At 43.2% G+C, this 14588-nt stretch overlaps 2 protein-coding genes across 2 annotated transcripts; one reads left to right on the top strand and one right to left on the bottom strand.

The window, feature by feature from the left end:
• Positions 969-3378, bottom strand: LOC8054879 (protein ROOT PRIMORDIUM DEFECTIVE 1). Its single transcript, XM_002460504.2, has 2 exons — positions 1894-3378; positions 969-1521 (listed from the first exon to the last, which is right to left on the bottom strand). Exon 1 carries the CDS (start codon positions 3340-3342, stop codon positions 1975-1977), a length of 1368 nt encoding a protein of 455 aa, XP_002460549.1. The 5' UTR covers positions 3343-3378; the 3' UTR covers positions 969-1521; positions 1894-1974.
• On the top strand, positions 11257-14535 carry LOC8054878 (RHOMBOID-like protein 2). Its single transcript, XM_002462655.2, has 5 exons — positions 11257-11906; positions 13210-13373; positions 13495-13661; positions 13751-13998; positions 14195-14535. Exons 1-5 carry the CDS (start codon positions 11620-11622, stop codon positions 14304-14306), a joined length of 978 nt encoding a protein of 325 aa, XP_002462700.1. The 5' UTR covers positions 11257-11619; the 3' UTR covers positions 14307-14535.

The following is a 14588-nucleotide window of genomic DNA, read 5'->3' as shown; positions in this document are numbered from 1 at the left end:
GACCAAGAACTGATACAAGTCCTGGCCCAATCCCCCCCTATATATCCGAACACTTCTTATTGGGGAGCTAGTTCTCGAATCTCAAAATATATTTTTGTCTAAGGCCTTGTTTAGTTCCGAAAACTTTTTGGTTCTAAGGCCTTGTTTAGTTCCGAAAACTTTTTGGTTTTCGGGATTGTAGCACTTTCGTTTTTATTTGACAAACATTGTTCAATCATGGAGTAACTAGACTTAAAAGATTCATCTCGCGATTCACTGGTAAACTGTGCAATTAATTTTAATTTTCGTCTATATTTAATGCTCCATGCATGTGACGGGGAATTTTGAAAATTTTTTGGTTTTTGGGTGAACTAAACAAGGCCTAATGCTGTTCAATGGCAGCTCTTTGATGGTAATGTTTCTATCTAGAACCAGATTTGGAGTCCCGCGTGGATAAGCATACATGAACGCATTAAACAGGAGTCTTTGATTTTCAACCTTCCTGTGAATGTAGCAGATTTATTCACAGATTTATGCCTGACGCATCCAAAAAGATGGAAAGTCACTTTGCTATCATTTATTTGTCCAGATTTTGTAAATAACGTTATGCAAATCCCACAACTACAAAAAATCATTAAATTGTAAGTAATCTTCACCGTCATAATCACACAGAAGCTGTCATTGATTTAATATGGAGCAATAAACAAATCCTTCGTTGAGTTAAATGTTTGTCTCGAGGCTTCTCAATATTCCCATCTCCCTGTTCGCTTGAGCTTATGATCCAAATCAGTCAGCCATAAACAATATTTTTCTCTCACAACAAATCAGCATTAGTAAAAAAAACAGCCTGCTGAAAAGATATTACTCCAACTGTGCACACTGTAATATGGTTGAAAATGGTATCTTTGTTCCATTTTAGTTTTGCACAAGCAGTTAGTTCGATTTTGTTCCATTTTAGTTTTGCACAAGCAGTTAGTTCGATTCTGCTCTAGCTATCAAAATCTGATTTCCTGCAAGGCTCTTGGTCTGAGCTTTTACATTATATTTGCAGTGGCCTACTGACCAGAATGATACTGAAAAAAAAAAGTTGCCTATCCACTGTATCATTTTTCAGGCAAAGGCTGTGCAAAAGGCAAGGCTCAATACAAAGCTTGCCTTGTTGAACAACAAATATCTGATAACAGGTTTCAGAATCCTTGAAGCAATAGTAACTATGAACGTTGTAGTTCCCTTTCTAGCTGTTGTTGCAGGTCTGATGCCTCATACATCAATGCTAGGAGAATGGTCTGGGCATTTACAGAACATATCGTGGTTTGCAGTCCCCTTGTAGATTACACGTTCAGGCAAAAACTTCTCAGGCTAATTTGCCCCTTCATGCGGAGGCCTTTAGTCTTTTCCTCGGTCTCCATCTTATTTGAAGCAAAAACTTCTCAGCTCCCTTTATGCGGAGGCCTTTAGCCTTTTCCTCGGGCTCCATCTTATTATTGACTCATTGCAGGTTCATGAATGTGATTTCCTTGCTGATAGTTCTGAACTCATCACCTGTATGAAGGAACATTGTGATATTACTAAGGCACCATCATGGATATGAACATAAGAGGAAATTTATACCACATTCCTACAAAAAAGAACTCTGATAGTTCTATAAGAATGCTATAGATGTCCAAAGGGAACTCATCTATAGCTGACCAATTAGCTAGAAATGCTATACTTCTATAAGAATGGCAGCCCAAATGTCAGATAGTTCTAACTTGAATCATTGTGGTGACTGTCCACTAAAAGTAAAACTCTGTAACTGACCACTACAAGCTGATCTTTGAAAAATCCCCACCCCCTCCCACACAAAAAAGAGAAAAAAAAAACATCCCTTCAAATCACGACACAACAGTGATGACACCAATGCAAGAAGTTAACCTTGTCCAAAGGGAACGGGGTGCCTGCTCAGAATCAAGCTTGCAACTTGATGTCCAGAGCCTTCATATCTGATTCTATTTCTCACTCAATGTACAGTGATTCAACACCCGAGTCCTCTCCACTCTCAGCGCCATCAGCGTCACCACTCTTTTTACGGCCACGTCCATCACCAAGAAACTCATCCCTCAGTTCAGATCCACCACGGCCGCTGCCACCAAGTTCATCCCACCCACGGCCCATGCTGGTGAACATTCTGTCCAAATTCGCCTTCTGCGGGCTGATCATGAGCACCTCCTCCAGCTTCCGTCTTGCAGCATGTATTGCATTTGGATCAACAAGTTCCCCTTTGTAATACGCCTCCCTGAGGAACACTGTATGCAGCTTCCCCTGATTCCCCCTCGTGGATATGTAGAATATGCCCTGGTACTTCAGCAAGAACTCCTTGATCTTCTTGGGCACACCGAGTGCATCACGGAACAGCGCAAGGCGCTCCAATGTGGTGCGCTTCTCAACGGTGAGCGAGAGAAGCTCATGGACAGCAGCGACCGCGCGCTTCTCCATGCGGCGTTTCGCCTCAAGCGAGCGCAGATCATGGCCCGTGACGTCTGCATAGGGCGAAGCGTAGGGGAGGCGCTGCCATTTCCAGACAGCGATCCGGAAGTACTTGCCTATCTTAAACCCTGGCGGGAAACGAATGGGGAACGCGAAACGCGCGTCCTCCTCGGCGGAGCCGGGGGCGCGGTGCTCGCGGTAGTGGCGCTCCCGAGCGCGCTCTACGGCGGCGACGGTGAGGTCGGGCGGGTCGGTGGGGGACGGCAGGAATTCGACAAAGCCGTCAGGGGTGAGGCGGAAGAGCGAGGGGTTGGCTTGGATGACAGATTCGGCGAAATCGTCTGGGAGGCCGAGGTCGCGGCGGAGGAGATGGATGTGCTCGAGGCGGAGACGGCGGTGCGGGGGCGCAAGGAGGAGGAGCTTGCGGAGGCGTAGCACGGAGGCGCCGGGGAGCGCGGCGGCGACGGCGTCGGCCTCAGCGCCGAGCGCCGCTGCGGCGCGTGGGGTGAGGCGGATGTGGAGCATGCGGTGGACGGGGTGGAGGAAGAGGTGGAAGGCGTGCGCGTGGCGCAGGAGGAAGCGGCCAGCGTCGAGGGGCGCGAGGCGGAGCTGGCGGCGCGCGAGGGCGCCGAGACGAGTGAAGGGGACGGACACGGCGCCACTTCCACCGGCGCGGGACGGTGCGGTGGGGGCGGCGGCGTAGAGGAGGAGGGAGTAGAGGGCGTGGAAGCGGCGGACGCGCTTCTGGACCTCCATGATGCCATCGAAGGCATGGTCTCGGACGCGCTGCTGCTTCTGAGGGATGGACGTGGACTTGGAGGAATAGGGCGCCGCAATCGCCCCCACCGGCGTGGCCGCCCGCGGCGGCGGCCGGAGGGCGGCTATGCGGCGGAGCATCGAGACTTGGGGTGGGATTCTGCAAAGGGGGAGGTGACTGACCTTGCCGGTGCGGGTGGAGGAAGTGTTGGGTTGGGTCAGGCCTTTCTGAGATGGTACAGGTCGCATTTAATTTTGGGCCGCTTCATGTGAGGCGGAGTCTCTAGGTTTACATTTGAAAATAAGCCCTCTCAAAAATATTTATCTCAACAATAAAACAAATGATGGAATCAAACTATGCAAACAATCTTAAGACAAAACGATATACACTAGCTCGTACATAGGCACATTTCCGACTGGTTTTAGTGTTCTATGTTAGACAATGTGATTTGAAGCATGTTTGAATATAAGAGCTAATTGCTACCTAGTTAAAAAATTGCTAAATACATCTAAACAAAAGAGCTAATAGGTAGGTTAATTTTTCGTCAAGTCTTCAGCTAGTTATTTTTTTTATCGAAGTCAGTTGAGAAAATCCTAACCTATTTTTATACTTTTTAATCAAAGCCAACTAGAGAAAACCCAACCTATTTTTTTTTCTAGACTTGTTTAAATTCGATCCCACAGAGATTCACATTCAGGTTTGCTAGATGCTACCCAGGTGCTCTAACCACAAGGCTAGAAACCCTTTAGCATCTTTAACTAGTTATTATTAGCCAGCCAACTAGCGAAACATAGTTATTTGGGCTATGTTTTAGCTCTAACTAGTAGTAGTCATGTGTATCAAACATATCCTTATTTGGAACGATATTGCTATGTTTGATAAGAAAAAGAAAGTTATTTGTTTAGGGTCTATTTGCATACATGAACTAATTGTTAGAGCAACTCTAAGAGCATAGCTAAAATTAGTAGTTAAATTCTATTGTTTAGCCATTTTGTAAAGTAGGAGTAGAAACTTCTTTAAAAAAAAGATCCACAAAAGACTTGCTATTTTCCACAATCATACAGCTTGTGTCAATATTTAGCTATATATGGCCAGCGAAAACCAAGAAATAGCCAACTTTCTATTTTACAAATTCTAAAATAGCTTCCACAACAAGAATAGTCAAACTGTTGGAGTTGCTCTTAGCTAGCTAAAAATTAGCTCTATTACATTCAAACATGATAGCTAATAAGTAGGCTAATTTTTTTAGCCAAATCGCTAACTAATTGTTAGGCCTTGTTTAGTTCTATTTTTTGCAAAATATATACTGTAGCATTTCGTTTGTATTTGACAAATATTGTCCAATCATGGATTAATTAGGCTCAAAAGATTCATCTCACAAATTATAAGCAAACTGTGCAGTTAGTTATTTTTTTATCGATATTTAATGTTCCATGCATATACCGCAAAGATTCGATGTGATAGAGAATTTAGAAGAAATTGCAAAATTTTTTGGGAACTAAACACCTATCAACTAGCTAACCAACTAGCCAGCCAACTACAGCTATTTTATGCTGATTTTTAGTCCTAACTAGTAAGTAGTCTCTCCGAAAGTTTCAATTCCTACAAACCGTGTAAATCAAACTTTTTAAAATTTGTCTAACTTTACAGAAAAAGCATCAATATCTATGACATAAAATGAGTATCTTATGAAAATATATTCTATAATAAATTTAATGGTACTAATTTTGTACTATAAATCTTAGCGTTTTTTTCTAGAAATTTAGTTAAAGTATAAAAAATTGATTTAAGACAACTCTAAAAATTAAAGTTTTTAGGGACAGAAGGAGTAGTTATATGTATCAAGAAGGCCCTTAATCTGGTTTTAGTGTTCAAAGCCATTCACTGAATCAGGTTTCGCTCTAGATACAATAAGAGCATCTCTAGGAATTTGGTATAATTTACTTGTTGAACTAATCAATTTAGCAAGTGAATAAAAGAAATAGCAACTTTAATTTTTGTTCTTCTCCAATAATTACCTATAATAACTTTCTAAAAGTTATAGTAGGACCCACATTTAATTTTTTTTGTTTATTATGTTGTTCACGAAGAAATTGAAAAGAAAACCGCATCTTCTGTCGGCACCGCATTGATGCTAGTGCCAGCTTCGTGTCTAGCTTCCATGCCTTCCAGCCAATGCAACTGATGTGCATATGTAAAGATAGTAGGCCATGCACATGGAGGGGTGGATCCAGGATGGGAGACAAGAGGGGCTAAATAGTGAAGATATTAATTTGTAATCAAAATTTAATGGTGATTTGAAGATGTTGCTACAGTAATTTATTGGTGAAATCAGCCTCAAAGAAGGGCTTCAGCATGTCATGCTTTTGAATCAAAGATCAATAAACACCCGCGGAGGCAAGCACAGAGCGACATTGTTGACCTACAAGGCGGCGGCAATGGAGGCTGGTACATACTAGTGGTGGCCAAATCAGAGGGTTGCATAGAAAGTGCCGTGAAAACATGTCCTAGGAGGAGAGTTGGAGAGTTCTCTCGACTTTAAACTTATGAGTTAAGAATGATATTTGACAACTTTTTATATTTAAAGAGTTCTTTTACTAAATTTTTGGAGAAGACTGTCTTTCTCTTTTTTCCTAAAATATTAAGATAGGGAATTATTTTACCAAACTCGTATGGAGTTCTTCACTTGTCGCCGTTTGAAGTTTAGCAATCGGATTTGGTAACGTCACATGCATGTGCTTTGATTTAGCACTTTCATTAAAAGAACTATTACCTTTGCTCTTTTCTGTTGGTGCATTTATTGTAATAATGGACAGCGCCCTTCCTATATATCTCTGTCCTAAATCACATTAATTTTCAGAGTTGTCAAACATATATACATAATAAAATATACTTTTATAATATATTTATTTGATTTTTTTTGTAAATTTAGTTAAATTTAAGATTGTTTGATTTAAAAATTGATTTGTTTAAAATAAAAGATAGCTATATAGGATAGAACATTTACTTTACTATTAAAACAACATAAAGACGTCTCCAAACTTCGAATAGTAAGGAAGTTTTCTTAACAAATAAAAGCTAGGTTACACAACTACTATCCTCGTTACTTTGGTGCTTTGCAAATCTATTTTCTTATAATTCTAAATCATATTAGCTATGTATCTCTTATGTAAACTGTTCACCTCAGTAGTGCACTATCACATACATTTAATACTCACTAGCACGTCAACTAGAACACACAAGCGTTGTTCTCCATGTCAGTATGCCACGTAATTCACTAATCCATAGTTCTTTATAAAGTTATTCTCCATAAAAATTTCTATTTTGATGTGCAGGTTATCCACATCATCCGGTCGCTAGCGTATATAATTATAACACTTATCTATTCATGCAAGCTATTCATGTCGGCAAACTATGTCATTCACTAGCATGCATTTATTTATCCACATCAGTATATCACACTATTTATTAAAATTTATTCATGATTCTCATAACAACACTAGAAATATGCTTCTAATACATAATAAATGTACCTCTATAAGAGTGATAGTCAGGGATTCTTCACCACGATTCAAACAATTTATCTCAAAAAATTATGATATATTATAGCTCACTTTATTTTTGTTATAACTTTTAAATCTAACTTCTCTAGCTTTACATAGGCTTTTAGAAAAATATATTAAAATCAGTGAGTTCAAATAAATGAACTATCAAGACATAGTTTATATGGAGAATTTAATAAAATGATTTTGTATTGCATATGCATATGCATTTTTTCTACACAATTCAGTAAGGTTAGACAATTTTGATTTAGAATAGAATTAGTATGAATAGTGAAATAATGAATTATAATTTAGAATGGATAGATCAATAAAGTGAAGGAAGCCATGGAGAACAATTAGTTGTGCGAGACATAGATGTGCTTGCCCTTCAAGTTGGCCACCTCCTTGAGCCTCTCCACCTCTTGCATGATTTTTCATTCTCCTCCACAATAGAGTCATCATAAGTTTCTACAGTAACTTTCTCAACACAACTTCATTGCAAGTGATTAGATCACAAAATGTGGAGGCATCTACCCTCGAGATTGGAATTGAGCAAGACGTGTACACATGCATAAGGAAGGCTCATTGTATTAAGGCTCTCAAATTTTGATCTAAATTCACAATGCTCCTTGTCTGATGAATTAAAGTTGTTTAAAATGATTCATAATGAGTGGTAAAGGTAGCATTGCATTCTTCAACTACTTTGAGTAATGTAGCAAACGGTAGCAAATTTTTTTTAGATCATTTCTTTAATTAAGACCATCTCTTCTTCATTCCTTTATCATTAGAGGATTCATCACTTACATTGATTTTGTTACCTATAGCCATGAAGCATATTGGTGATGATTTGGCAAAGAGGCTTGGCTTAGGGGAGCGGGTGGTTTGCTTGACTCATCATTTAAACTTGAGCTTGTGTATTCTCCACTCACCCATCCTTGAAATTCTGGCAAAGCTTGTTGCTTCCTCCTTCTTGGATCTTTTCGTCTTCTCTTGACCTCAACACTCCTACGTGTAAGATGAGTTGAGTATCCTATCTTCTAAAGTCCTGCATCTGGTGACCAAGCCAACTATGCCAACATGTGAGAGACATTGTGGTTGTTTATTGATGGTGGCATTGCAGAGGGATAGAGATCATCTATACGTTTGTGCATAGAAGGATTGTCTTTGTCCTAATCCTTGACCAAGAAAAAAATCAGGGTGATACTCAATAAAAGTATTGTTATCATTAGTAAAGTGATGAATCGAGATAAGATTTTTTTTAGTTTGGAAGGCACGAAGGACACCGTGAGGGAACAGATCACAACCACGGTGTATAAATGGATTTAACAATCGATGAATGTCCATACGTGCCCCATTAGTAGTCGTGATCTAATTGTTGCCGGTGTAGCGGTCATGTATCACAAGCTTGTCAAGTTCCCTTGTATCTTGGTTTGTATCCCCTCATGCCACCATACCAATTGTAATCCATGCTATGGGTATGAGTGGTCGGTAGCAACAAGGCTTTGTTCGGAGACATAATCTGAATCGTAGTGATGCCAAAATCCAGATGTCGTGTGTGTGCTCACTATTTAGCAACAAAGCATAGAGCTTGACAACCAAAATTGGATAAGAGCGAGCAAGAACAAAACAAAAAGCAATACGTCCTACAGTTTAGAACAGATAGAGTACAATATTGATTCACTATATGTGACTAGGCACCATATCAATCAATCTTCGACGGTGTTAAGGAGTAACAAAACATGTCTTATAATTTGTAACATATGGGGTAAATTTTAATTCAAACTATTACCGAATGTTCACGCATGTATGAGCCTGTTTAGTTACGTACATGCCATCGCGTTCCACACCCTGTGGTGTTCAAAACAAGCACCACAATTTATGGCGAGTTTCTGCACTTCTTTTTTTGCCACTTTAGCTTTCTCAGCAACCAAACAACAGCTTAAATTACCTTGTGGCTGCCGCTGGTTGTGGCGCGGCGAACGACTGAATGCAACTAAATGACCCCAATATTCAAATGAAATTGCAGGGAACAATGCCGTTTTGTTCCAGGGAAGTAACGTCCGTCAAAATTGTAGAAATGAGGTCTTGTTTAGTTTTAGAATGTTTCAAAAAAAATTATCACATTGAATCTTTGGAATTATGCATGAAGTATTAATCCTGAATTGATTCCAACAGGCCAAGGCCAACAGCTTTGCCGCGTGGAAATGATTGAAGCGTTGGGACGTCGCCAGAGCACAGCTTTTACCAGGCAATGACAACGGTTTACAGACTTTGAGTGGATGGACGGTCTGCACTCTGCACGACTGCACAACAGCACAAGCCATTTTCTGCCATGTGGATAGCTTGCTGCAAGGTGGTTGCGGTTGCCTGATTGAGCACTGATATAGTGATACTTGAGTACCAGCTGCCGCCGAGCTTGGCAGCTAGCCTAGCTAACAAGGTGAAAGAAAGACACAATAGCTATTTTGGTCCCTCAACTATTACTCGAGGCTCATTTTCGTCCTTAAATTTTTTAAAACGATCATTTTGGTCTTCAAACTTTAGTTTTAGACTCAGTTTTATCCTACAACTATGAAAATGATCGTTGCAGTCCTTAAATTTTGTATTTTGGGCTCAATTTCATCCATAAACTATCAAAGTGTATTGAACTTTTAAATTTTAACTCAATTCTGTTTATTAAAAAAATAAAACATTATATTTTAAGCATAATTTCATCTATAAATTATCAAAATTATAGATCTGCTAATGTTTCAATATATCCATGTATTCTTGAAGAATAAATAGTGTTCGATGTAACTATAATTGCTCCCATAAATATCAATTTAGTTGGATATATATAAATGGTACAATTATAAGGTAACATTAAAAATAATAGCTTGGAATTATCAATAGCCATGAAAGAGTTTTTGGATAAATATTATTTTTCTATCTTTAGTTGCTAGTGGTGTTGGAGCTAATGATGTGCAATAGTGCAGGGTTTCACGTAGGCGAAGTTGAGTTAAAAAATAAAAGTTTAAAGAACAAAATACACTTTAATAGTTTTAAAATGAAATTGAGCTTAGAACACAACAAAACGACCATCTTCATAGAAGGATGAAACTGAATCTAAAAGTATACTTTGAGAACTAAAACAGTCATTTTAAAAATTCAGAGATGAAATGAGCTTGGAGTAATAGTTGAGGGACCAAAATGACTATTCTACCTGAAAACAAAGTGAGAAGTCACTGCTCGTCCAGTTGGCCTCTGGTGGCGTGGCATCGTGCTCACAGCTATGCAACGGAGCTATCGCTGTCGAGGAGCAAGAAAAACAGGCACGCGGTCGAATGCGAGATGCATGGGCGACGTGAAAGCAAACGGCAATGCAAGCACACACTGACAGTCCCACATGGCGATGCCGCTGGCTAGTGGCCATAGCTAGTGCTGTGGAAGCATAGCTGCATGGATCTATTCTTTCGAGGACGCGACGCAATGAGAGTCGGCCACCGACGCTTAGCGCGATGCGACGGGGCCGTCGTGTGGTGCGGACAGCGGACCGCGTAGTACGCTCCAATATGCCGCGCACCCATGCATATGCATCGCCAGGCCACGACGCGGGGCCGTGCCCGCGGCCGGGGGTGTGCGCGTGGCTGCGTGCAAGCAACTGCGACCTCCGTCGCGACGGGACGACGGCCACGACGAGGCAGGAGCCGTAACGCAATCGCGGCGTCCAGTTTTGCATCCGCGTGAATGCAGCGCCGGACAGCATGGACCAGCGGCAAAAGTTCCCCACAAAATGCTGGATCTCGCACAGTTATATCCCGGTCGGCCGCAACGCAACGCGACGCGAAGCTCCGCCCAGCTGGAGGAAGCAGACCCAGATCCGTCCCGTTCACGGTGACAGACTGACAGCACCAGGCACCATCGCCTCCAATACGGCAACCCCCCATGGAGCAATGAGCAGCGCCCACCCACAAATCGAATGGAAGCTCGCGACTTGGCGTACGACTACGAGAGGTTTACCTTACCTACCCCGTCCGTGCCGTACCGGACCAGGTAAAAGCTACGGAAGCCGACGGCGGGCGCGAGGAGGTCGGTCTCCTCTCCTCTCCTCTCCTGGCTCCTGCGCGTACGAGCGCGAAGGCGTGGCACGCCAGCTCCTGGCCCGGCGACAAAAACGCGCCACCTCAACGCGCTCTCGGCGTCGGCGCTCGCTCGCCCACGAATCACTTTGCGGGTGCCGTGGCGTGCCGCAGCTCCTGCGCCTCCACCCTTCCACACGTTTCGCGCGCGCCTCCTCGTCACGACGTCACGTCACGCCACGCGCATGTACCCCCGTCGAGGCGGCGACGCCGTAATCCGCTCTGGCGCGCGCGAGCGGGAGCGGATATCCTCTCCGCTCAGCTCGGTCCGGCTTCCCTTCCTTCCTCCTCACGCAGAGCAGTTAATCCGCCCCACCCCCACTCGGCACTAGCTCCTCCTCGCAAGTGAACCCAACCGCTCCAGCCCGCGGACAGCAACGTCTGACCGCCCGGTGGTCCCGGCGCCCCGCGGGCCCAGCGCGCCAGCCTGACGGCGGCCCACCCACCGCGAGCCTTAACGGTCGCTGTCTCGGGCGCCCCCAGCCCAGCCAGCCGCACCGCACCGCACCCACACCACTTCATCATCTCTCGCCGCTGGCCTTCCCCTGCTGCCTGCCTGCCTGCCTTCCTCGCTTCCAAGCGACACCCATCCGAAGCGGCAGCGAGCGGCAACAGCCAACAGCCACCACCACCACCTGAGCCGCTGAGCGACGACCCCTTGGCTTCCACTCCACTGAAGCAGGCGAAAAAGGAGGGAAACAAGCGGGCAGGCGTGAGGGAGGAAGGAGGAGGAGGAGGAGGAGGAGGAGGAGAAGCCATGGCGAGCGACGGCGACGGGAAGGGCCGCGTCGCGACGGCGCCGGGGGGAGGGTACGGGTACGGGTACGGGTACGGCGGCTACGAGGGGTTCGAGGACCGGAAGTGGTGGCCGTGGCTCGTGCCCACCGTGATCGTCGCCTGCATCGCCGTGTTCGTCGTCGAGATGTACGAGAACAACTGCCCCAAGAACAGGAGCCAGCTCGGCGGCTGCGTCGCCGGGTTCCTCCGCCGCTTCTCCTTCCAGCCGCTCCGCGAGAACCCGCTGCTCGGGCCGTCATCCTCCACGTACGTTGTCGCTGCACAAGCTTTGCGTTTTGTTCACCTGTGCGGACGTGCGTACACCAAGTAAAGTATGACCCCCCCCCCCCCCCCCCCCCAATTAGAGTGATTTCGGTGTGCTTCAGGTGGAATTGGGTGGGGGGGGGGATGGATTTATTTCGCGTTTGGGACCTTGCGGTTCGATAGGGATGGTACCAGTAGCGGAAACTTGAGAATTTACCATCTTTGCAGCTAGTTTCTGAGCAAATTTTGCATCTTGTTTGGGTGGTTTCGAGGGTTTAAAGCTCACGCTTTGTGGTAAGAGAAGGCAATTTTGTTGGGGGTGAAGTTTTAGTGGGAGGAAACCTTTCGCCATTTCTGTTGCCGTTCGAAGATTGTGGTCTGGAAGGATTGTAGACTTAAGATCTTTTGCTTATAAAGTCTAAAGCTTAAATTGCCTTATTCCTTGAGTTAAGTCCTTTTCACCTTTTAATTATTTATTATTGAAGTCCACGAGGCAGGGGAGTTCTCGATGTGACTGCATTCAGATATCCGTCGCGCCTACCTTCAACTGTTCTCCTAGAATCTTGAAATTTCGATTTATTTGTCCAATCAACTCGATAGATGAACACAATGAATTGCCTAGATGTTATCTATTTGGAGTCCTTTGATACCAAAATCACAGAGGCTATTAGTAATGAATTATTGATGGATGCTTTTAAGTTTTGACACTTCTGTCGGAGGCTATGTAGCAGGCGCAGTATCCTGTAATATAGTACTATTATCTTTCATGTTCTATTGTAGATGGAATCATGGGATTAGTTTGACTTGTGTAAGGGCCTCAGTTTTACTTTTGGCCTTTGCAGAACATGTGCTGAGAATAACACTCCCTGGAGTTGCCTGTTTTGGCTGTACTTGCATGTATGCTTATTTTTTTAGTGTAACTTGGCCTTGTTTAGTTTCCGAAGGAAATTTTTTTTTGCGACACTAACACTTTCATTTGTTTGTGATAATTATTGTCTAGCTATAGACTAACTTGGCTCAAAAGATTCGTCTTGTCAATTTCGACCAAACTGTGTAATTAGTTTTTATTTTCGTCTATATTGAATACTCCATGCATGCGTCTAAAGATTCGATGTGACAGGGAATCATAAAAATTTTTGGGTTTTTGGGTGGAAGTAAACAAGGCCCTTGTGTACTGGGATTGCTGCGAAGTAGCCATGAGGCTTTTGTGTTTTGTCCTTGTGAATTTCATCTACATTACACTGCCCATGTAAGATAGGGCAAGATATATGGGATGATTGTATTAACACTTTTTTTTATTTGCCAGTTTGGAGAAAATGGGAGCTCTTGACTGGAATAAAATTGTTCATCAAAACCAAGGGTGGCGCCTTATTAGCTGCATTTGGCTCCATGCTGGCCTAATCCATTTGGTTGTGAACATGCTAAGTTTGCTGTTTATTGGAATCCGCCTTGAGCAGCAATTTGGATTTGGTAAGTTTTTTTTTTAAAAAAAAATCATCGTACACCAACATCGTTCCAACCATTGATTTTCAGTTTCCAATCATTCGTCCTTCATGGTCATTTCACTGACACTGTTTTTCCTGCTTGCAAGTCCGCATTGGTGCCATATACCTACTGTCTGGTTTTGGTGGCAGCGTGTTGTCTGCACTCTTCCTACGGAACAATTACATCTCTGTTGGTGCTTCTGGAGCTTTATTTGGCCTGCTTGGGTCCATGCTTTCTGAGCTACTCATGAACTGGACTATATACTCCAACAAGGCCAGTACAAGCAATAGAGAAAATATACATTTTATTTTATCCAGCTGCATGATAATCGTTTAGCTCATCTACTTAATTTTCTATTGCAGGCAGCAGCTATAATAACACTCCTGTTTATTGTTGCACTCAACTTAGCTATTGGGATATTACCTCACGCTGACAACTTTGCTCACATTGGTGGCTTCGCGACGGGTTTCCTCTTGGGTTTTGTTCTGTTGGCAAGGCCTCAATTTAGCTGGATGGAGCGCCATGAGTTGCCACAGACTAACCAACCTCCCAAGTACAAAGCGTACCAGTATATTTTGTGGGTTGTGGCACTCGTCTTGCTGTTAGTTGGGTAAGTAAATCCATCAGACCTTTTCAGTATATTTGTTGTAGACATGTCTTTACGTGTTTAAACATATATTGCAGAAAATGTTGCTGCAAAGATTCGTCATTCTGGACTAATGCTCAATTTTGGACGAGCTACTAAGATGTTACTTGTTTTTGTGAAAGCTTGGAATGGTACTGATGTCAAACTTCTTGTGGTGCAGGTTTGTGGTTTCACTGGTGATGCTTTTCAAAGGGAAGAATGGGAACGATGGCTGCCACTGGTGCCACTACCTGAACTGCGTGCCAACATCTAAGTGGAAGTGCAACACCTAGACACCTCAGTTTTCTGTTACACTCTCCGGCGAAACATGTAGTATTCAGATTCAGAAGACCATTTTTTATGTTTGTTTGTCTGTAGATATGAACAAGTTCTTTGTTCTTTGCTGGGTTGGAGTTTCCTGGTCTTTGTAAACTGTTTTGTTGACGGTTGTATGTTTATAACTCGAGCTTGATACCTGTTCAAAATTGTTGTTTAGAATGTCAGTGTCTATTATTTCGCTGACCGGTACTTGTAGCGCGGTGTTCTCATAATAAAAATGAGAAACATTTTAAAAG

Source organism: Sorghum bicolor, chromosome 2, assembly GCF_000003195.3.
Source record: "Sorghum bicolor cultivar BTx623 chromosome 2, Sorghum_bicolor_NCBIv3, whole genome shotgun sequence".
Classification (NCBI taxonomy): Eukaryota; Viridiplantae; Streptophyta; class Magnoliopsida; order Poales; family Poaceae; genus Sorghum; species Sorghum bicolor.
This window is presented reverse-complemented; position numbering and strand designations above follow the sequence as displayed.